The sequence below is a fragment of the Myiozetetes cayanensis genome, unplaced genomic scaffold (genome assembly GCF_022539395.1).
Source record: "Myiozetetes cayanensis isolate MyiCay16 unplaced genomic scaffold, myiCay2020 scf5-8, whole genome shotgun sequence".
NCBI lineage: Eukaryota > Metazoa > Chordata > Aves > Passeriformes > Tyrannidae > Myiozetetes > Myiozetetes cayanensis.
Genome location: NW_026087742.1, coordinates 1030175 through 1052813, shown reverse-complemented (window position 1 = coordinate 1052813; position 22639 = coordinate 1030175). Strand labels below are relative to the sequence as shown.

At 45.9% G+C, this 22639-nt stretch overlaps 1 protein-coding gene across 2 annotated transcripts in view; it reads left to right on the top strand.

The window, feature by feature from the left end:
• The window catches only part of FCHSD2 (FCH and double SH3 domains 2), a 111862-nt gene extending 95017 nt beyond the window's left edge, over positions 1-16845 (top strand). For both annotated transcript variants that reach the window (XM_050333464.1, XM_050333463.1), the window contains 8 exons: positions 5745-5906; positions 9364-9498; positions 9789-9872; positions 10002-10179; positions 10846-11066; positions 12647-12776; positions 12974-13056; positions 14497-16845. In XM_050333464.1, coding sequence (XP_050189421.1) covers positions 5745-5906; positions 9364-9498; positions 9789-9872; positions 10002-10179; positions 10846-11066; positions 12647-12776; positions 12974-13056; positions 14497-14580 — 1077 coding nt within the window. In that variant the 3' untranslated portion in view covers positions 14581-16845. The remainder of the gene's footprint in view (positions 1-5744; positions 5907-9363; positions 9499-9788; positions 9873-10001; positions 10180-10845; positions 11067-12646; positions 12777-12973; positions 13057-14496) is intronic.
• The last annotated feature ends 5794 nt before the right edge of the window (positions 16846-22639 follow it).

Sequence of the window (22639 nt, the reverse complement as noted above, 5' to 3'; positions counted from 1 at the left end):
TGTTTGAAGCTTTGATTTTTGTGACAACACTGAGGAAGTAATTGAGCTTTCCAGTTGTCCACTGCCTGGATCCCTTTATCTTTCAGCTGCTGGGGACAAAAATGTACTGTCTCCACTGCTCTGTGCTGTGGAAATTGGGGAAACACAAGGTGGAGCTTTCTAGAAATGCTCCTTTCCTCTCTCCACCATGGTGGGAGGTTTCCCATTTGCTCTCAGGAAAGGTCTTGGGGCCTCCACAGCAATTAATCCTGTTTGCACTTAATTATATTTTGTCTCATCAGTAGTTCATCTGCAACTCTCAGGAGAGCGTTTGGACCAGATTATGTTTGGTTAAGGCTCATCACGGTGCTGTTTGCTGGGTTTGATGAGTTCAGAGGCAAAGGGCCATTTTTAGTGGTGCTTGGAGGGCTGTTTTCTCCCTCTCCTTGTGTTTGGGATATTTATTGCTGGGCTGTGCTGACAGTTGTGTTGCTGGCTGAGCTCCTGGGCTGGCTGAGGCTCTGGTTTATTAATCACACCCTGCCTGCATCTCCAGCAGACGTGGTTATGCCTCATCCTGCTTTTACTGTGTGTGCTCTGCACTTAAACCATCTCCTGCAGGGATGGTGTCCTTCCCTGCTCACAAACAGTGGGAGAGAAACAAATTCCAAGTGCCTCAGGAAAAGAAGTGAAATGGGGTCACAGAGTCACAGAGTGGGGTGGGTTGGGAAGGACCTTCAGGACAGGAGAGTGACTTTTTACTCAGCAGACACCGATAGGACAAGGGGCAGTGGGCTTAAATTGATAGAGAGGAGGTTTAGATGGGATATTGGGAAGGAATTCCTGGCTGGGAGGGTGGGGAGGTCCTGGCACAGGTTGCCCAGAGAAGCTGTGGCTGCCCCTGGATCCCTGGGAGTGTCCAAGGGCAGGTTGGACTTAAGGCAAGAGACTCCTTTTGGTAAAGGATCAGGAATTAGACTGGAGTACAAATATATTGATTTGCCTTGCTTTATAGATTTTGTGTTTGCTCTCACTCAGTTCTTTTGAAAGGTGAACCCCACTGAAAATCCAGCTCAGCTCCATAAAACCTGGGGTTCAAATGCAGTGTCATTTCATAGTCATTCAGGTGATGGGCTTTGAGGGTGTCTCCAGTCTGACCTCTGCTTTAAAAATCTCTCTGATGGTTTTGGTTCTGAATGTCCACAACATTTTTCACCATATCCAGAACCAGCATTTATTCCCAGGACCACAGAGAAATGCGCTCCTAAGGCTTTCCATCATGCATTTTATGTACATTTCCTTTTCTGTTTACAGAATTGGGATGATTTGCACTCAGCCCATTACCAGTAGCCTGGGAAGCACTTCCCAAACCCTACAAATCCAACACTGCTCCCATCTATTCTTCATCTCCTTCCACTTCCCAAACCCTACAAATCCAACACTGCTCCCATCTACTCTCCATCTCCTTCCCCACTGACTGCTTTGTCTTTTTTAGGCATCTTTAATGTTTTATGTGCCTGAGCTTGGGAAAAATCCATCTGCCAGTCCCTGCAAGTGGACTCTTGTCCATGAACAGCTTCCCCTCTGTTTTGTTAACCTTGGAATTCACTCTTATCTGTGTCAGTGTTTCATTTCCTCCTTGCTTGACCCCAACAGCCTCCTCTGATTTCGCTCTATGCAGGATATTTAACATATAAATGAACTCACTGGAATATCTGCACAGACCTCCACTTGAAAAACCCTACTCAGTGTTGTGTTAGAAAATGTAATTTATTAGTTAATTCCCTGGGATCCAAATTTTGGGTGAGTCTGTTGGATAGGATTTATTTTTATTATTTTTATTTTTTTGGCTGCCACCAAGGCAGTGAAAGTTGAATTTTGTTGTTTAAACTTCTCATCCATCCCTATTTTAATAGCAGTGGACTTTGATTTAAAAACTGAATTGTGTGGAATAAGACTCACTTTGGGGTTGGAGGAATCCATGGCATTCCAAATTGGAATTTGAATTGTTTTTAAATAAAAGTGACTCATAGTCACATTTATCTCCCACTGTGCAAATAATTCCAAAATTTAAAGGATACATTACTTTTGAGGAAGAGAATTATTTCATTTTAATACCTTTTTCAGGAATTGGCCTAAAATTTCAACTAAAAATTTTCCTAAATAGGGACAATAATAACAATAATAATGTCTTCCCAGAATATTTTGCCAAAATCTTTCCATGTTTCTTCCTTCTTGGCTAAAACACTTGGTTTTGGTTGTGACAGTCCATGATCCCAACCTAAATGATCCCAACATTCTCTGATTCTGTGATTTTGTTCCTGCCACTAGAGAAATATGGACTAAATATATTTTATATATATATATAAATATAAATAATAAATATATAAATACGTTCTAGTGGAATAAAATGGTTTAGGTCCACTTGTAATCCTAATTAATTATCTGAACAAGCTCATCAGTGTACAGTAAACAATTCTGAATTCTTTAGGAGGGGAAAAAAAAAAACCAACCTGTGCAGGGCACTGGAGTTGTTCTGAACCCTGGAGATCAAATAAAAAGATCAAATAAAGCAACTCTGTTTTCCAGAAAATCCATTTAAAACTGATCTTAACAATCCTAAACCAAATTTTTGGGGCAACTTTGGATCAGCTTTGCTGGATTTTTGTGTTTGCTTTTGAGCCCAACACCTCTTTAAAAGGCTTTGAAAACCATGTGTTTGTGGGATGTAAAAGAACATTTGGGGTTTATTTCCTGGGAACAGGGAACAGCTCTGGAAGATTTTCTTGCTGGGTTTCATTTTGATTTCTAAAGCAGTTGTTTATCTTCATCTTGTCTAAGCTGTGGGTCTCAAACCTTTGCTTAATTAAGGCTGGAACAGTAAATAAACACAATTATTCCTTCTTCCATGTAGAGCAACCAAAGGTATGTGAGGGACAGATAACAGTGTTTATATTTTTGAAAACTTTAGGGTATTGTTTTTGTTTTTTTTCTTTTCCTTTCATCTTCTCCCAACCTCCCACCAAAAAAAAACAGCTCAGAGAAGCAGGAAACCCCCAGAAGGGTAAATTTTGTGGGTGGAAATCAGGGTAAAGACACCCCAGTGCTTAGTTATTAAATAATAATTGGGGACTGGGAATTGTAAACAGCAATTTCACTGGGAAAGAGGGAAATGCTGGTCCTGCAGGGAGGCTTTAATAACCAGGAACGTCTGGCATCACCCAGAGCTCAGAGCCAGTGCTGGATTCCGGCATTCCTGGGCTTTGGAAGCTCAGCTGCCTTCCTGGAATGCTCAGAATCGCTGGGAAAATCAGTGATTTAAAATCTTTTCAGGTGTCTGAGTGCGTGGCAGGGGAGGGCACTGGGGCAGGAGGCACAGCACGTGTGTCCCCTCAGGGGGATTCATTCCAGAGGGAGGGAAAAGCAGGGATTAGAGTGCTAACATTGAAATGGAGGATCTTTTTGAGGGAACAGGGCTTTGGGAGTGGGTTGAGGCTTTTTTTTTTTTAAGGGTGTTCATCGGTGTGGGTTTGCAGCGTAATCCGAACCTGGGATTTGTCAGAGAGCAGGATCCTGGAATTCCAGGCTGGTTTGGGTTGGGAGAGACCTTGAAGCTCATCCAGTGCCACTCCCTGCCATGGGCAGGGACACCCCCCACTAGCCCAGGTTGCTCCAAGCCTTGTCCAGCCTGGCCTTGGACACTTGCAGGGATGAGGCAATGCCAGTTTGCCACTGGAAACCTGAATCCCAGAGTCCTTGGGGTTGGGAAAGCCCTCCAGGATCGAGTCCAACCCAGCACTGCCAAGACCACACTAAGCCAGGTTTAAATATGTTCCTGTGTGAGAAGCAGAGCAGAGCTTTAGACTAATAACTGCTGTTTTACTTTGATTTTTCATCTAGGTAGGAAGCTGTTAAATCTGGTCTAATTATTTAGGTAAAAATCTAATCTCAGCTCGTAAATAGCTTTCAAGTGCAGGCCTGACCTAATGCTGGTAAACTTTTATGGTTTGTCTGCAGTGGAATGAAACTCCAAACATTTGTGGTTTGGAACAAATATTTGTTGACTATTAAAACTACTGGGTGTAAACAGAGAAGGGGGAACTCCATTGGATTTGCTGGGTAAATTAAAATTAATTGAATTAGAGGCACAGTCAAGGATCTTGGAGCAGCTTGTTTATTTTAGGCAGCAAGATGATATATATTTGGCATAATAAATTTACTCTTCTAGCTTACCTACCTTTTAAAAATCACATTTTTTTTCTAAGCAGAATTAAAAAGGGTGTCTCTCAAAAGGGCTTTGATTGTTTGAATCAGGTTTAGAATCAAATAGGTTTGAAGTGAAAATGGAGCTGTGTCTGGGGGTTCAGCTTAACAGGAGTTACAGTCATTTATTTCCTGACTTCTTTTCTCAGTAGAAAGAGATGATTCGCTGATTCTGTAACAGCAACATGTCAAAACCAAGGAAAATACCAGGATTAAAGCCAAGGAAAATACCAGGATCATCTCAGCTCAACACAAATTTTTATATATAATAAGGATTTGTGTAAGACTGTGGCACCAACCGACACTTTCATTCACTGTACACATGTTTTTTCATAGCCTACTGTGCTTCAGCCACTACTGGAAAGGGAATTTCCCTCTAATTTTTGCCTGGATCCATGTGTTTTTCCTGGTTTTGCTTGGATTCCCAGTGCTGCTGACAAGTTGATGTGTCAGGACAGGCAGTGATGCTGAAGGAAGGTGCCTCTGCTCCCTTTGGGAGGGACTGGAAGGGAGAGAAAGGACATGAAACTTTGCTAAAAATGGCCAAGTGCTGTGAAAGGAAATGCAGGAAGAATTCCAGGCTGCTTCAGTTGTTTCCTCCAGCAGTGACTCACTGAAGGAATTTCGGGAAATCACTTGATTTTTGTTGCTCTGCTGAGCAAGTGCAACGGGAGGGTGATGATGGAGCTGGACTGGACATAAATATCCTCAGGTTTATTCTTAGGTTTCTCCTCCAGTTCTTTGAAATTCTGAATTTTTGGCATTCTGAATTTCTTTGTGCTGCCCTTCCCATTGCTCCTGTTCAGACTGATGAACAATTTGGATCAGGGTGGTGCTTTGCCATGGATTTGTGCCCAGGATGCTGAAGTGAGCCCAGCCATCAGAAACCACCCCCTTTTCATGCTGTTCTGAAGACAAAACCCATGAAACTGTTTGTTGGAGTGGGATATTTATTTAATTTTGGACTTATTAACATCCTCTATTTCCATAACAAAGAGGTTTCCTGGGATCTCTGGCAAGTGCTGGTGGAAAAAGAGTGGGTGGGTTTGTGTGTGTTTGTATCACATCGGATCTGTTGACGTTTTACACTCAGTTTAGTCGCCAGCTCACAGGGCACCCGTGGCCTGCACACTGGAGTATTTTGATTAATTTCATTCATTTCATTTCATGTTAAAAATCCTGGGATTTCTCTGGGTTGTGGCACTTCGAAAATCCTTTGGAAACCTGCTTGAGTGCGCGAATAAGGAATATAAACTCTTAGGGGCTGTCCTTTTAAAAACCCCGGGCTGTGGGACTGGCTGGGTCTGGAGCTTTACATCCCTACAAAACCATCCCCTAAATAACCATCCCCTCGTCTCTTGGCTCACACTTGGGGCAAGGGAAGGAAGACCAGGATCCATTTCCAGGTGGAGCAGCCCCAGGAGCTGGTGGTGGTGGAGCTGCTCTGTCACTTGAGCTGTGGTTGAGCCGTGGGTCTGACCTGGCTGTGTCTGTCCCCTCAGATCATCAAGCTGAAGGCGGAGGCCAGGCTGGACCTGCTCAAGCAGATCGGGGTGTCGGTGGACACGTGGCTCAAGAGCGCCATGAACCAGGTGATGGAAGAGCTGGAGAACGAGCGCTGGGCCAACCTGCCCTCGGTCCCCAACAACGGCTCCTCGCACCTGGTACGTGTGGGACCCGCCCCAGGGCCACCTGGGGCTTCTCCAGAGGCAGCTCCGGGCTTAGGATGGGATGTAAAGAGGCTGGAGAGGCTCCAGAGATGCTCTGAGGGCTGGAGCCCCTCTGCTCTGGAGCCAGGCTGGGAGAGCTGGGGGTGTTCACCTGGAGAAGAGAAGGCTCCAGGGAGACCTCAGAGTCCTTTCCAGGACCTGAAGGGGCTCCAGGAGAGCTGGAGAGGGACTGGGGACAAGGGATGGGGGGACAGGACACAGGGAATGGCTTCCCACTGCCAAAGGGCAGGGTTAGATGGGATATTGGGAAGGAAGGAATTCCTGGCTGTGAGGGTGGGGAGGCGCTGGCACAGGTTGCCCAGAGAAGCTGTGGCTGCTTGTGCTCATTCCCATGTTTTTTAATGCTTTTCCCTCATTCACATGTTTCTCCGTGCTCTTCCCTCATTCCCGTGTTTTTCCGTGCTCTTCCCTCATTCCCCATGTTTTTCCATGCTTTTCCCTCATTCGATGTTTCTCCATATGTGAGTGAGCACTGAATGAAATCTCAGCCAAATCTCAGCTTCCCAAATCCGCTCTTTGCTTCCTTCAGGGTGTTGGGATGTTTCTACCAACGCTTCCCGGATGCGTTCTTTGGGATGCTGGGATTTTTCTCCTCAGAGGTTCCAAACAGCTCTGGTGCTGGTGCTTTGCAGTGCAGGTTGCTGTGGTCACTGCTCTGCACAGGCTGTCTCCACGGGCTCTATTCCCAGCATTAGTGCAGTCAGAAGGTCGAGTTGCAGTGTGCACCTCCGAGCTTCAGCCTTCCCAAATCCCAAAGGAATTGCGTGTGTGGAAAGCGCTGAGTGAGTTTCACCTCAGATCCCTCCCAGCCACCATAGAGGAGGATTTGTTCCAGAGCTGTGCTTTTATTCCCTTTTTTTCTTGTTCTCCACCTCCTTTACCTTCCAGTTGTACCTGTTGGGTTGCTCCCAACTCCTTATTCCCTGTCTTCTGGGATATGGCAGCAGTTGGATCCAAGCCCGTGCTGGTCCTGCCACAGCGTGGGAGGTTCAGCTCTGAGGCTCATTTTCCCCTTTTACACTTCCATGGACTCCTGGATTAAAAAACCCCGCTCTGTTGACCTTGGCAGGCTGGACAGGGACAGCCCAGAGCTGGAATCCTTAGAACTGCTCCCAAAATTATTAGAGGATGCATGTCATTATTAGAGGAATTACTGCAGCTTGGAACAAGCAGCACTTTCACTTCACCCCTGAGGAGTGGGCAGTGTGTGATGTCCCAAATTATGGCAACTGCTTTTCATGGCATAATTTGGGCAGCAAAGCTCTAAGAGCTGAAGAGCTCTGAGAGCTCAAGAGCTAAAAAAAGCAGGGAGCAGCACTGATGCCTTTATTTCATCTACTCCAGGAAGGAGCTGAAGGAATTAATATCCCATCACCTCTCCAGTCCCTTTCGGAGAGGAGGATGAAATGCAGAATCCTGGGAAGGCAGATTGGGTTTTTTTTCCAGAATAAAAGTGAGAGAATAATGTCACTATGGGCTCTGTGCTCTGTGTTTGCTGGGACCTGAAGCAGGACAGGGGTGCAGGGTCAGAATTCCAGTCTGCAGTTTGCTGTGGACAGGAACCCGCATGCTTTTAAAATCCAGGGATGCAGCATCCTTTAAACAGAAGAGGTTGGAGCACCTGGAATATCAGGTCAGTGCTCGTGGTCAGTCCTGAATTCCAAATCACACTGGAGGTGGTTCAGTATAAACATGTTCCCTGTGGTTGCCACGGGCTCTGGAGGACAAAAAAAAAGGGATTTTGATAGGGTTTTTTTGGTGTCTGATCTCTTTTGTGTATAAATGAAACAAACCAAGATAGATTTTTATATATATATTTTTATTTCCATACTCTTTTTCTTGAATATATTCCATTTTTCTCCTCACCTCACCTGGATTTATTCCTGGCTTTGCTGCCTGTTCCACACTTTGTGGTATCATTAAGTCTCATCTATTTATTCCTTGATTTCTCACGTATTTATTCCTTCCCAACACAGTTTTTCATCCCAGACCCTGCAGAAGGATGAGCTTTATCAAACCAACCCCTCAGTTTTCTATAGCCCTGTTTTCCCTCTCCTTGCCTCCTTCCCCAATGATTTTATGGAAAAGGAAGTTAGAGCAGCCACACACTAAAAATGAAACCCTGTTTTCCCTCCTCGTGGTAGAAAACCAGGAGCAGATGTTGCACAAACGAGCCTTTCCAGACATGATCCACTAATTTCCATGATGTTCCCTATGGATGGCAGCTGGGACACAGCCCAGGCACAGCCAAAGGCACAGACAGGAGGGAAACCCTTCAATTTGCCACACTTTCTAATTGATTGGTAATCAAAATCAAAGCCTCACCCACGTGTAGGACAAGGAATTTTTGGTTATCCCAATGTCCATGAAAACACCGAAGGAGCAATGGAGGCAAACTGCACTTGAGTGGAAGTTAGTGGTGGTGGTGGGGAAAAATCATTGGAATTGCAAGGATTTAGTCAAGAAATGTAATAAAAATTAATGCAGTGCAAAAGTGATGAATCTTTGTGCTCTTGGAGTCCAAGGCTTAGAAGAGCAAAGGGCTGGTTTAGGGATTTTTTGAGCTCAGCTTAACTTTCTGTTCATTTCTCAGCCTTTCGGTTTTCCCAGGGAGGACCAAATTCATCTCCCCCCCTCTCCCCGCCCCCCATGAAAAGGAATAAATAAAGGGAAGATGGCAAATACAGAACAGTGCTGCCTTTCATTCCAAGGGCTATTTTCACAGGATAATTCCATCATTTTCACATGAGATAAAGTGTTTATTCAAAACCCAGCCCAGGCACGAGGCCAAAGCACAGCTCATGGCAGCCTTGCCCAAATTACATTCATAGAAACTTGTATTTTTCCAGCATTTTTCACGTTTTATTTAAACTTTTATAGCAAGTTTTTTTTCCTCTAAGGAATTTTTATTATTATTATTTTTAATAAACTGCAGCAAATCTGTTGTGCGGAATATGCTGATTTTGGGGCTTGATTTTTTTCAACTTGAAATATTTCCACTACAGATTTATTTTATAACTCGTGGTCACAGGTACTTGAATCTTTCAGTAGCATAAATTCTCTTTTTTTCCATTAAACTGCCCCCATCCCTGGGAGTAACCTGGGATAGTGGAAGGTGTCCCTGCCCATGGCAGGGCGTGGAACTGGATGATTTTAAGATCCCTCCCAACCCAAACCATCCTGGGATTCTGTGGTGACTCTTCTGCTGATCTTATTTAAGAATCCTGTGTTGAATATGATTTAATCATTGGGGTTTGCCCACTTTCAGTAACCACGAGTGGGAAAAAACCGCACTGAAAAATACGAACCAACTGGATTTTATTGTTATTTTCTCACTGCTGTCTCTCAGCTGTTACTTAATTGCATAAACAAATGCAATTTGTTGGAACAGATCAATGCTGATGCGGAGAAGGAGGAAGGGGAGGAGTTTGAGGACAGCATGGACGTGTTTGATGACAGCAGTTCCAGTCCTTCTGGGACCCTCAGAAACTACCCCCTCACCTGCAAAGTTGTTTATTCCTATAAGGTCAGTGGTTGATTATTTTTTTTTAATTGGTTAGAAAAATTGTTCTACAGATCAATAATAAATGTGGGAGCCGACGAGGTGGGAATAGGGGGGGATTCCATCTCTCCTTGAGGGAAAAAGGCTCCTGTGAGTGGTAATAAAGAGACAAAACTAATTTGGATTTTTTAAAGTATCGCCACCATAAAACTTCCAGTGTTTCAAAAAACATTTTTTACATAGAAATCTAGATGAAAATGTTCTTTCCACTGCTCCTGAAGCCACTTTTCCCATCCCTCCTGTTCTGCCTTCAGGCTTCCCAGCCGGATGAATTGACCATAGAGGAGCACGAGGTGTTGGAGGTCATCGAGGATGGAGACATGGAAGACTGGGTAAAGGTATCTCTTTCCTGGGATTGTTTTCATGAATTCCATCAGAAATAAAGCTTGGGATGGGAGGAGGCACTGGGATTCTTTCCAGAGAGGATTGTGCACAAGCAGAGAATCTCTCCTGTGGTTGGTTTCCAGGCACGGAATAAGGCGGGTCAGGTGGGATATGTGCCGGAGAAGTACCTGCAATTCCCAACCTCCAGCAGCCTCCTGAGCATGCTCCAGTCCCTGGCAGCGCTGGACAGTCGATCCCACACCTCCAACAACTCCACGGAGGTGGATTTAGTCTCAGGAAGCCTCAATGGAGACTCCAGCGGTAAATACCAGTGGAAAATAAACAGTGTGTTAATTAAAGCTGCTTCTTGAAAACAGTCCGTATATCCAGTCTGGGAGAGAGACTTCCTCAGATTTTGTAGAACCACGGAATCACTAAGGCTGGAAAAGACCTCCCAGACCATCAGGGCCAACCTGTGACCAAATCCCACCATTCCCACCAAACTGTGTTGCATTTCTCGTGTTTTGAACACTTCCAGGGATGGTGACCCCCCCACACTTCCCAATTCAGCCCATTCCAGTGGTCAACCAGCCTTTTACTTTCCCTGATTTCCAACCTGAACCTCCCCTGGGGCAACTGGAGGCCGTTCCCTCTTGTCCTGTCAGTGATTTCCTGGGAGAAAAGGCCGATCCCACCTGGCCACAGCCTCCTGTCAGGGACTGACCTGGATCTGAGCAGAGCTCAGGAATTATTTTGTGTCAGATCTCCATAATTCACCTCACAGATTGAGCTTAACGTGAATTAAAATTAAGGAAACACAAAATAATTTGTCTCAGCCACAACGGAATCTTTCAGGCTGGAGAAGTACTTCCAAATCTTCAATTCCAGCTCTAAAATCTGTGTTTAATTCCTATTATTTTTTTGGCTTATTCCAATTAAACTGTTTTGTTTGTTGGTTTGTTTCTTATTTCCCCTTTCCACCTTCAGTTTGTTTTGTAAAAGCACTTTATGACTACGAGGGGCAGACGGATGACGAGCTGTCCTTCCCAGAGGGAGCCATTATCCGCATCCTGAACAAGGAAAACCAGGATGACGATGGATTTTGGGAAGGGGAGTTCAACGGCAGAGTCGGGGTGTTCCCATCAGTGCTGGTGGAGGAACTGACGGCCTCGGAAAACGGGGAGACCCCCTGGATTGGGGATTTTCAGGTGGGTCAAGGGAGGGTGGGGGTTGTTGGTTGGGGGAGTTGGAAAGGCTGGAAGGATCTGCCAGTTCTTCAGGGAAAAAAACGGGAATAAGTTTAAGAGGAAAAATCAACTGATTTAAGAAAAAAAAATTAGAAGCAATTTGAGGAAAAAAAGAACCAGGTTAAGAAAAAGATCAGAACTAATTTAAGAAAAAAAATCAAAACCAATTTGAGAAAAAAAACCCAGAATTAATTTTGAGAAAAAAAATCAGAACCAGTTTTAAGAAAAATAAAATCTGGAGCACCCTAAGGGAAAAAAAGTCAGAAGCTACTTCAGAGGAAAAAATCAGAACTCATTTAAGAAAAAAAATCAAGCCATTTAAGAAAACGAGAATTAGAAACCATTTAAGAAAAAGAAGATCAGAAGGAATTTGAGAAAAAAAAAGTCAGAAGCAATTTAAGAGGAAAAAAATGAGAAGTGATTTAAGAGAAAAAATCAGAAGCAAGTAAAGAGAAAGAAGTCAAGCAGTGTAAGAAAAAAAATCAGAACCCCTTTAAGAAAAAAAGCAATTTAAGAAAACAAGAATTAGAAGCAATTTAAGAATAAAAAAAAATCTGAACCAATTTGAGGAAAGAAAGGAACCAGTTTAAGAAAAATAAAATCAGAAGCAATTTAAGAGGAAATAAATCAAGCAATGTAAGACAAAAAAATTTTAAAAAGGCAATTTAAGAAAACAAGAATTAGAAGCAATTTTAGAAAAAAAAAAGATCAGAAGGAATTTGAGGAAAAAAAAGTCAGAACCAATTTAAGAAACAAATCCCAAGCCCTGAGTGCTTACATTTGAGTTTCTTATGCAGCCTGATATTTATCAAGTGATGTATTTTGTGAAATAGAGCAGATTTGTGACTAAAAGGGAAATATTTGGATAGGAAGGAAGAGAACCAAAGGAGGAAATTCCCAGTCTTTGATTTCTGGCAGAGCCTGAGATGTCCAACACAGCCTGGCACAAAAAGAGAGTTCCAGGCTCTCTCAGCCCCCATTTTTTGGGTTTATACTTAAATTTGTTCTGTGTCCTCTCACTTTCAAGGGGCAGGATCCTCCCAAGTGTTGGAATACACTAATTTTTGCCAAAATGTCCCGTTTCAGTGGAGTTCTGTAATCCTTCTATTAGAAAATCACACACATTTCCCACATGGAATTGTGACGGTAGAAACTGGACTTCCATATTCCCTATTTCTCCAGAGCTTTTATTCTTTGCTTTGAGACTGTGAAAAGGAATATTTAAATTAAATTTATGCAGCTGAGAGGAGACAAAGCTCATGATCCCAGTGCTTTTTCATGTGGATCTGTGGCCACACAACCTTTCTATTCCCAATAACCTTCAGAAATCCATCGGAATTACCTGGGAGAGGCTGGAATTCCTGCTGGGCAGCATCCTGTGATTTAAAAAAATTAGGTGACTGTTAGATATCTTGGCTTTCCTTCCCCCGTGTTTCCTCTGGAGGGAAATTGTTGGCACAGTGACGGCTCAGAAGACCGGGATGTGCCTAAGAAATTCCCAGGGGAAGGGTTTTTGCAGCCCCTTCGTGTTTCTCCCACAGGTTTCTCCAACCCCAAAGCCCAACAACATCCTGCCACCGCTCCCGTTGTACGACCAACCTCCCAGCAGTCCCTATCCCAGCCCGGATAAAAGAGGCTCCCAGTTCTTCCCGAGGTCTCCATCAACTAACGGTGAGAGTTTGGGGCATGGAAAAACCACCACGTCAGGCAGAGCTTCATTTGGAGTGTCCCTGTTTCTGTGGGGGTGGGGGGGAAAGGAGCGTTTTTGCCCCATCAAGTGGCAAAATGAGCCCTTCAAAGAGCTTCATAAAGTTCATTCAGCGATGCTGAGGGAGCTCTCTGTGACGAGCTGGTGGTTGTTCCCTCAGAAAACAGCTTCGGTTCCGAGTGCCCCGGATTCTCCCAACCTCCGCGGATTCCCGCCGAGACTTCCTACGGAAAGCTGCGGCCTGTGAGTGAAACCCCAATCCTGGGGGTTTATTTGGGTTACAGAGTGATCAGACCATGGGAATTGGGGTGGGAACATCCAGATCCGGGGGGGTGGGACAGCACCTGGGGCTCCCTGTGTCCTGCAAATCCAGGGATTCCCTATAAACCCAACAGCACCTCGGATGGGTAGAAGGAAAGGTCTGTTCCCTTGATAAACTTGGGGCGTTGGGAGGTGATTTCTGGTCTTGCCACATGTAAAAACCCTCAGGAGAACTGGAAAAAGAGGTGAGGAACGAATGCCAGACAAGTCTAATCCTATGGTTTGTATAATTCCCATTTCCCAGCATTTTGCTCCACTGTCCTGGCATTACTTGGATTTGGAGTTATATTTCCAGCCCCTTTGATGGATTCAAAATTCTTGATCAATATATTTTGTGTTGTCTCTGCTGCTTAGGAAAAAGTAATTTTGCCAGAGAAGGAAAGGAAGGATTCAGGCACTTAGAACTTGGCAAAATCCCTCTCCTGGGATTTACTTGGAGGGTTTCAAAGTCCGGAACTCAATCAGAACAACAAATCCTGGCCTTCTCAGTGAATGAGGTTGCAGAAAAAAGAGCATTTTTGGATATTCAGAGAATATATTCTGAGTATTCCAGCAAATATTCCAGTGGATTAGCCTTGGCCATGGACACACAAGAGGCAGGAGCAGCACTGCATCACTCAAGGCTTAAATATTGATTTCACATTGGTTTCCTTTTAAACCTCACTGATTCAGCTTTTGTAGATTTATATTTTCCTCATGGATTCCTTGGAATTTCTTGTCTTTTCAAGATACCACTGCAGTGTCATGCCTTGATCCAAAGGATTCCTGTTAACACTGCATTTTAAAGCTATCCAGGGTACCCAGTACTGGGCAACTTGGTATGGAATTGCCCCACAGTTCATTATTTTCCATAGCAAGTCACTCTGTATTCTGAAATCCCGCCCTGAAAACCCTGGTAGCACTAAAGGTGAGCAAAAGTAACTTGATGGAAGTGGCAGAGTGTGAAAATAACCCCAGATTTCAGGGATGTGTCTCGAAGTCGGTGATGGACGAAATATAAGTCACTTAAAGGCAGCAAAACATTCAGGCAGCTCCCACCCCACAGAACTTCCAGGGGAAAGCACCATCAGATTCAGCATTTGGTGTAAATTCCAAGGTGTTTTTCAGCTTTCCACCCTGGATTATCCATGGGTGCAGGAAGAAAGGATAGGGGAAAACCAGCTGTGTTATAGGCAGGAGCCTCGATGGCTCAGCTGGGGACACTGGGACTGAATCCATCTGGTTCCTCCCTGTTTGTTCACATCATCTCCAGGGATGAGCCCAAGGGTGGAGTTCAGTCTGTGCATGAGCTGGGGTTTGATGGGTTTTCTGCTGAGATTTGTCTGTTCTGTGGCAGTCACGGGCTGGTTTTGGCTGTTCCAGGTGCGAGCAGCTCCCCCACCCCCCACCCAGCACCACCGCCGGCCCCCGGAGAAGATCGAGGACGTGGAGATCACCCTGGTGTGACCAGGGGGGCTGGCCAGAGGAGGGCTACAATCAAGACCAAACCCAGCATTTGGTCCCTCTCCGTTTTTAGGCACCTTTGCATGAAGAAGACTTTGGAATAGAGAGCGGGGACACCGGGAGGGTCGGATTTGGTGGATCCCTTCCCGCGGTCGTTGAAGATTTTTTGTGCCTTTTTTTTTGTTTGTTTTGGTTTCTCTCCATCGGTTTTGGCCTCTCTTAGCACAAAGCAAGCCCGGCAGAGGATTTGCCTCGGAGCAGGCTTTTCCTCCTGGCTGAAGATGCTCCGGTTTTTTCCCGAGGAGACTTGAGGAATGAGCCTCGTTCATGCAGCTTAGTCATAGCACCCTTTGCTCCCGTGCATTAGTACAGTATATTACTGTTGCCATAGGAATGTGCTGAACATTGTGGATCCTTCCAGTAGCTTTGGATTGTCTGATCAGGTGTTAATCAGATCCCGTGGAATGGAAAAAAAAAAAAAAAAAGGGAACGGGAAAAGAAGTCGAAAGGAGAGGCTGGCTCCTCTTTAACCCCCCCCCCCCACCTGCAGAAAGGAAGAAACAGGAAAAGAAGCTCCTGGAGGAGCAAAAGACCACAGGGGGTTCGTCCCCCTCATCAGGAATCATCAGCTGGACCCTTCTTGCTCCTTGGATTCCTATTTACACAGGACTTTTAGTCCCAGAGGATCTGCTCTGGAGGTGCTGAATCAGTAGCAACATCTTGTTCCGTAGCATAAACCAGAAAAGTAAGTGAGGTTTTGTCTAGATCTGCAAATTGAGCTGCTTTATTTTTTGTTTTCTTAGCAGATTTTGGGGATTCGGGTTTGGTTTTTTGTTTTGTTTTGTTCCTTTGTTTTTTTTTTTTAAAGTGTTTGGGTCACTCTTACCCCAGTTTATTGCTGTGTGCTTAATTACCCCAACGTTAGCAAATATCTTTATCATCCAAGCACCTGGCTTGAGTTAGAGGTTCCATTTTAGAGTATTTACATGCATTTACTTGTTGCATTGGACGGTCCTGTAGCGTTTTCCCAGTGAATCCCATCAACCAGCCAAAGCCAGGGAGCCTGGAGCTCCCTGTGATGCCTTCACACACCACCTTTGTGCCCAAGATCTCTCGGGAGAGAAGCAGAGAAGAATTGCGGATTTCCCACTGGAGATCTCTGAAAAGGGAGCTTTGCTTTTTGCTGTGCTTCCAAAGAAAAGGGTTCCGAGATCGGAGGTGGGGAGGGAAAAACTGGATGAGAACAGGTTTTTTTGGGGTACTGGCTGAATTATTGTCAGCAATCTCCATCAGAGGGAAGATCTGAGGCATCCCCAGGTTGGGTTTTGAGCTGTTTCTGTGGGTTCTCTTGTGTCTTTTCATGGGCTTTTCGTTCAAAGCCAGTGAGTTTTCTACCTTTAGTTTACTAACAAGGGCTATTTTTTGAGGCTGCATTTACAAAAAACGAAAAAACACACAACAACAACAACAAAAAAAACACAAACCAACAGCTCATCTTACAAGATTTTTTTCATAAACTTTGCACATACCTGTAAATCCCAACCCGAGCTGGGTCTCCGAGACATCTGTGCTTTCCAGTCTCCTTTCCCAGTGGGATCCTTAACCAAGAGTGGGGCTGTTTGAAGACAACAACTCATGGATCAGTTCTGAAATCAGGGACTGTCCAATGAAGTCTTTTTTTTTCCATAAATTTTTTTTTCCTTCTTTTGCACCTCTTGTCCTGTTGATCTGTTCGAGGTCTTTTTATGTGTTTATCAAACTTATTCTTAAGTTTAAAAAAAAAAAGAGAAGTTTTTAAAAAGAAGATTTAACTGCAAATATTTTGAGATCTTCGCAACGCAGAAGAAAACCAAGTGTTGCCATAAACCTTCATTTTTTTAATTCCTTTGGCCAGTTTTTTTCTGTGTCCTTCATACCCGGATTTTGGGAAAATTCAGAAAGTTTTATTTAAAAGTCTCTTTAGTTGTATTTTAAAATATTTTCTGTAAGAGCTGCTAATTTTATTTAAAAAACAGAAGTGGAAAAAACCTACCAAAAAAAAAAAAAGGTAAAAAAAAAAAAGAAAAAAAAAAGGAAGAAAAGCTGTAAAAAAGATGCAAAAAGATGCCTCCTTTTTAACTATGATTTCTTCATACAGGGCATGTATCGGCCGTCGCATCGTGTACAGTGTCAGTACACTGAAAGCATCAGTTGCTTTCTTTATATTGGCTGTAAAAAGTTTGTATTTATTATGTATAAAAAGTTGAATAATAAAAAAGTGGAACTAAATCCAGGGTGCTGTGGAGATTTGGCAGGGGAAGAGGGGGAGGATTGAGGGACAGCCTGAAGGATGGGGATAAAAATCGATGCTTTCTTGGGTGGGATTGAGGGAGAAGCTGAGGGCTGGGGATAAAAAACTCGACGTTTTCTGAAGTGGGATTTTTATGGTTTGGGTTTTTTACACCGAGATTTGAGTTCTCTGCTCAGGAAAACAACTGGTGCACCTGCTTGAAGTGAGCGTTAAGCCTGGTTTTAAGGTGGTATCTAAGAGGAACAAAAAAGATGCCAGGAAATGAAGCGCCAGAACAAAGCTGCAGTTATCAAAATAATTGCTTAATAGCCTTGATGCAATTAGGGTAATTGGGTAAAGAAAGCAGGGAGAGTGATTGATAACAGCCCTTCAGTGTGATTGTCCCTTAATGGCCTTGATTTGCCTAATTGTGCCAGGAGTATTCCCAGTGCATCCCAAGCCTCTGCAGCTTTAGGATCGCTCTGTGTTTTAGGATCCCTTCCGTGGTGAATTTTCCTTCCTTGGAAGCCACCTGTGGTGAGCAGCTCCCTGCTGGGCTAATCCTGGTTTCCCAAACATTGCTTATCCATGAGCTCCCTCCCTGGGTTTGGAGCCAAGACCCTTTCCCCTGGCTGAGCCCAGCCAGGCATTCCTGCAGGATGGGGTTGGATCTTTAATCTTCCACTCTTCACACAAACTTTCTTTTTTTTCTTTCCCCTGAGCTCCTGCAGCCTCTTCCTTTGAGAATTCCCATCTTCTCCTGCTCTTTGTGTGCGTTCATGGTGCTCCTCCACAAATTCTTGTCCTGCCTTGCTGCTTTGGCCACTTTGTCCTTTCCTTTCAGCTTCTTGCTCGTGGCATCCCCCCCTTTTCTCCCTGCATCTCTCAGCTTGGGCTTCTTTTCACCATCACTTCCTTAGAAATGATGTGACTCCTCACATCCACCAGTGGAGCCCCTTTTCCTTTCTTCCATTTTTAACAGGCCTCTCCTTTTTCTCCTTCCCCCTTCCCCAAAAGCTGGGCTGTCCCAAAACATGATTCTGTGGTGACATCATTCCTGCCATTCACTGATGTGTTTTCCCAGCTCCAGCTCCCGATGCTGCTGTTTCCCTGGAAGATGGACACGGTGTGGACAGCACAGAGTGACCACTTAGAGGCAGATAGAGGTGCTGAGGAAAAGCAGAGGCTCCAAAGGTTTTATTTTCTGTTTGGGATAGTTAAAGAGGAGGAATCTGGGGAACTTGGGCCGAAATGTTGATCCCTGGAAGTCGGCAGCGGGACCTGTTAGAGCTGGTTGGTTCTGGTTCCCAGATTTTGGCTTTAAATGTAGATATAGATGGGATATTGAGAAGGAATTCCTGGCTGTGAGGGTGGGCAGGCCCTGGCACAGGTTGCCCAGAGAAGCTGTGGCTGCCCCTGGATCCCTGGAAGTGCCCAAGGCCAGGTTGGAGCAGCCTGGACTAGAGGAAGGTGTCCCTGCCCAGGGCAGGGGGTGGCACTGGATGGTTTTAAGGTCCCTTCCAAGCCAAAGCAGTCTGGGGTTGTGTGGTTTTCAGAAAGGATAATGGGACTGGGATTGGGCAGAAGGGATGGGGATTAATGTCATAATGTCCCTTTACTACGGACTGTGCCGTGGTTTTTTGGGGTTCTCTTTCCCTTATAGCACAGAGGTTCTCTCACTGTTCATAGTAATTAAAAAGAAAAGCAAACCCCCACCCTCTTCTCTAACTAAAGCATCTTTTGCTCCTGGCAAGCCTGACTGTTCTGCAGCTGGCACTGCCTCCTTGCCTGCTTTTCCAGCAAGCTCCCTGGAATTAATAACCTGCAAATCTCAGCATGGCAGGGCCAGGAGCAGCAGGAAATCCACCTCAGTCAGTCTTTCCTTCCACTGAGCCTCCCAGGAAGGAGGGGAGAAGCTGCTGCTGTGGGGAGAGTTCTGTCTCCCTGTATTTTTGCCATTTGCAGCTCTATTGCCCTACAGAGGAGGGATGGGAGTAAGTGTGCTGCTCCCTTCTATCCTACACCTGGTCAGCTCTCTCCAAGCTCAGGGATATTGTGAGTTCAAGGTACAGGGAGAGGGATAGAAGGAGAGAGAATTTAACTGGAGTCGGGGATGCAGCGAAGGAGACAATAAAAATGCAGGCAGGGAAATGCTGACGTGCTTGCTATGCCAAGTGGTTTCCTACTCCAGGCAGTCCCCAGGGGGATTGAGGATTCGAGATCTGGCAGAAGGATCAGTGCAGCCTCTGCATTGCAGGTCATTCCAGCCAGAGAATGAAAGCACTGCAGGGAGAGCAGAGCTGGAATGGAGCAGGCAGGAAAATCCCTGTGATTGTTTAACAGGTGGACCCGTGAGTGAGACGTGTGTGACATGTGAGGAACATCCCCAGCATGGAGGGGAGGGGGGAAATGGGGCTGCTCACGTGCAAGTGCATCTTCTCAGGTGCCTGGCACAGGAAACTGCTGGGAAGAGCCCAGCTCTGCCTCTTGGATAATCCCTCAAGTATGGATGAGACCCCCCCTGAGCCTCCTCTGGGCTGAAAACTTAAGAGAACGGTGAAGGAGAATCACAGGACAAGAGGAAATGGCCTCAGGTTGCCCCAGGTGAGGTGTAGGTTGGATATTGGGGAAAAATTCTTCATGGAAGGGGTGGTCAGACATTGGAAGAGGCTGCCCAGGGCGATGGTGGAGTCCCCGTCCCTGGAGGAGTTTAGCAGCCATGTGGGTGTGGCACTTGGGGACAGGGGTTGGTGGTGGCCTTGGCAGTGCTGGGGGATGGTTGGACTCACCCTTGGAGGGCTTTCCCAACCCAAGTGATTCTGTGACACAGAGAACCTCTGTGTTGAACTGCACCTTAGGCCGAGGTCTCCAAAATGGGATTCCAGGACTGAGGACTGAGAAGGATTGAGGCTTCAGTCCGAACCTTCTTAAGGGTCCATGGAAAAGCAACTCTGAGCCATGGCCTTATTTCTCTTCCCAGAAATACTAAATGCTAAATAGAATAAATAACATGCCAATAGCAACAAACAACAAATGGCAGCTCTGTATGTTGGGAATAGCTTGTGGGGGCTTTCAAATCCCAAATCCAGCCCACAGCACCGGGGAATGAGGCACGTGGGGTCTGCCGGCTCCATTGGCAGCCCAGTCCCATTCCTCCTCCTCTTCCCATTTCAGGTTTTCCCGCTGCAGTGAATTTTCCAGCCTGCTGGCCTTTCTGGAGTGTGTCAAGCTGTGGTTCTTCCACTGCTTTGTTTAAACCCCCTTTGCTGTCTCCTGGATTTCACAACCTGTATCCAGAGGGGCCACGGAGCAGGAATGGGGCCCAGTGCTCCATCCAGCTCTGTGGATCAGGCTTTGCCTCCCACAGAACCTGTGCTGCCCTCCCCACGGATTAAATGGGCTTTATGGAAGGCACTTACATCATTCCACCCGAAATCCTGTCGCTATGTGAATATCCCTGGAGTGTTCTCCTGGGTCAGGCTGGGATGGCTGTGAGGAACAGGAGCCAGGGATAAGCTCTTCAGCCTCGGGTCTGCACACTGAGCTCCACACATGGTTCCACCAGCTACTCCCAGTTCTTCCAGCAGCTCAATCCATCCCACCCAAAACACGCTGGGAGTGTGGATTCCTGCAGGCAGAGAAGCTTCCAGACCCTCCCATGAGGGTTTTCTGGGAAGGATTGTGGTGCTGGGGCTGTTCAGGCCGGGATTCCCAAAACACAGCTGAGAATGGCTCAGGGAATATCTGATTAGGATCCAGCCTGGGGGGATTTCGCTGCTGGAGATGATCATTCATGGCATTCTGGATTTGCGGCGTGGACAGAGGCAAAGTGAAGGTGCTGGGAAGGAAGAGCTTGGGCTGAGGGAGGAGCATTTCCCAGCAACTCAAAACTGCTTGTGGCTCTGGGCTTGGTGAGGTGAACGTGAACTGGCCACCTGGAGAGGAGATGGCTCCATTGAAACACTGGATCCAGGAGCTGGGAGCTCATTCCAGCTCCCCACTGTGCAAATCCTCCCATGCCCTGTTTACAGAGCACTGGCAGCATCACCTGAAGGGTGGTCTTTTAGACCAAAATCTGTGCTGTGCTGAAGTGGTTTCAGGATCTCTGTTTTGAAATTGCCTTCATTCCACATCCAGATCCCCCCTTTTTGTTTTACTGGAGTGCTCTAGGGTTAGATTTTTCTCCTTGAATGCAGATTCATTGCTGCAAGCCGTGCTCCAGCTCTGCTGTAATTAGTTTTGTCTACTGTAATTGCCTCTCCTTTTCCCATTGTTTATTGAAAGACGGATGAATTTCCAGGTCTGGCTGCATTGGGAATGCTGACAGCAGCTTTTTGAAATCCCACAGCACAGCTATTTGTCTTTTTTACTCAGCTGAGTCCTGCAGAGTGGGACGAATTCGGCTTCACCTCCGTGTCCCGGGCAAATTACTGCACTAATTAATTTCCCTGAGACGGGGGCCTCCTTCTTGCTTAGCAGAGGGAAGGGATGGAGGGGTCAAGTGTGGATGGAAAACAGCAACAACCTCAGATTAACTCCTCGAAGAGACATGAGGTGATCATTTAAAATAAGGATTAAAATAAAGGGATAGTCCATTATTAATTCCCACCTCCTCCTTCATGAGAACATCTTGGTTTCTGGGAAGTGAGCTCTGATCCAACCCACAGTGTGGGCTCCTGTTCATGCTCCCTGGGTTTTAAAGCAGAAGAACTGGCGTTTTTCTTGGGAATTAGCTGGCAGAAATTATTGCTGCTCCTTAAAAAGGAGGAAAAGGGGCAGTAAAAGTGACGAAGAGGGGCTGTCACTGAAGGCCACGTGTGGTTCCTGTGATGGTGGGAGATGACGACCCACGGGACAGGACCCTGCAGAGGGAAGCTCCTTTTGGCAGAGCTTTGGAAAAGAGGGGGAAGCAGGGAGTGCTGGGATTTCCCAGGAACTGCAGTGAAAGGATCTTGGGGCAGCAGAGCTGAGGCTGAGGCAGGAAAGAGCCCCCAGGAAGCGGCAGAAAGGGAAAACAAAACATCGTGGTTTTTAATAATGGAGCAGATTTCCTCAGGGAATGGTGGTTTGGCAGAACTGCCTGGAAATTGGAAGAGGGTTACCCCAAACCCTGCTGGAAGGTGGTGTCTCCCCACAGACCTGAGGCTCCCAAACCCCCGAGACCCCTTGGAGACTCCTCTTTCAGGGAAGACAGGTATTCCCACCAGGATCAAGGAATATCTCAGCTGCAGACCTGCAGACTGCCAGATTGGAGCTGGAGGTCCATGAACAACACACAGACAGAGCCAGGAACCCCTTGATGCCTCCTCGGGCTTCCCCACCCTTGGAACCCTCTTTTGGGTCACAGCATCCAGGATTCACAGCATCTGCTTCCAGTTTTGCCAAAAAACGGTTGGGACTTTTTTTTTTTCAGAGAAACAGTGAGGGGGTTTTCTGCCCCTCCTTTTTTTTTTTTCCCAACCAAATTTAATTCCAAATACGAATGCAAATATTACATGTAATAAATAGGCATTTTGGAGGGGTTAAGGTTCCTGAGCTGAACAGAGACACCAGGTTTCACAGAATCAGAGACTATCCCACAGGGATCATCGAGTCCAGCCATCCAAAATCCCACCCTGTGCCTGAGAGTGTTGTCCAACTGCTCCTTGAGCTCTGGCAGGTTTGGAAGTGCCCAGTGCCCCTGGGGAGCCCATTCAGTGCCCCACCACCCTCAGGTGGACGAACCTTCTCCTGAGATCCAGTGTGCCCACGTCCCTGGCTGTGAGGAGGATAATTCCAGGCAGTAAATATTCC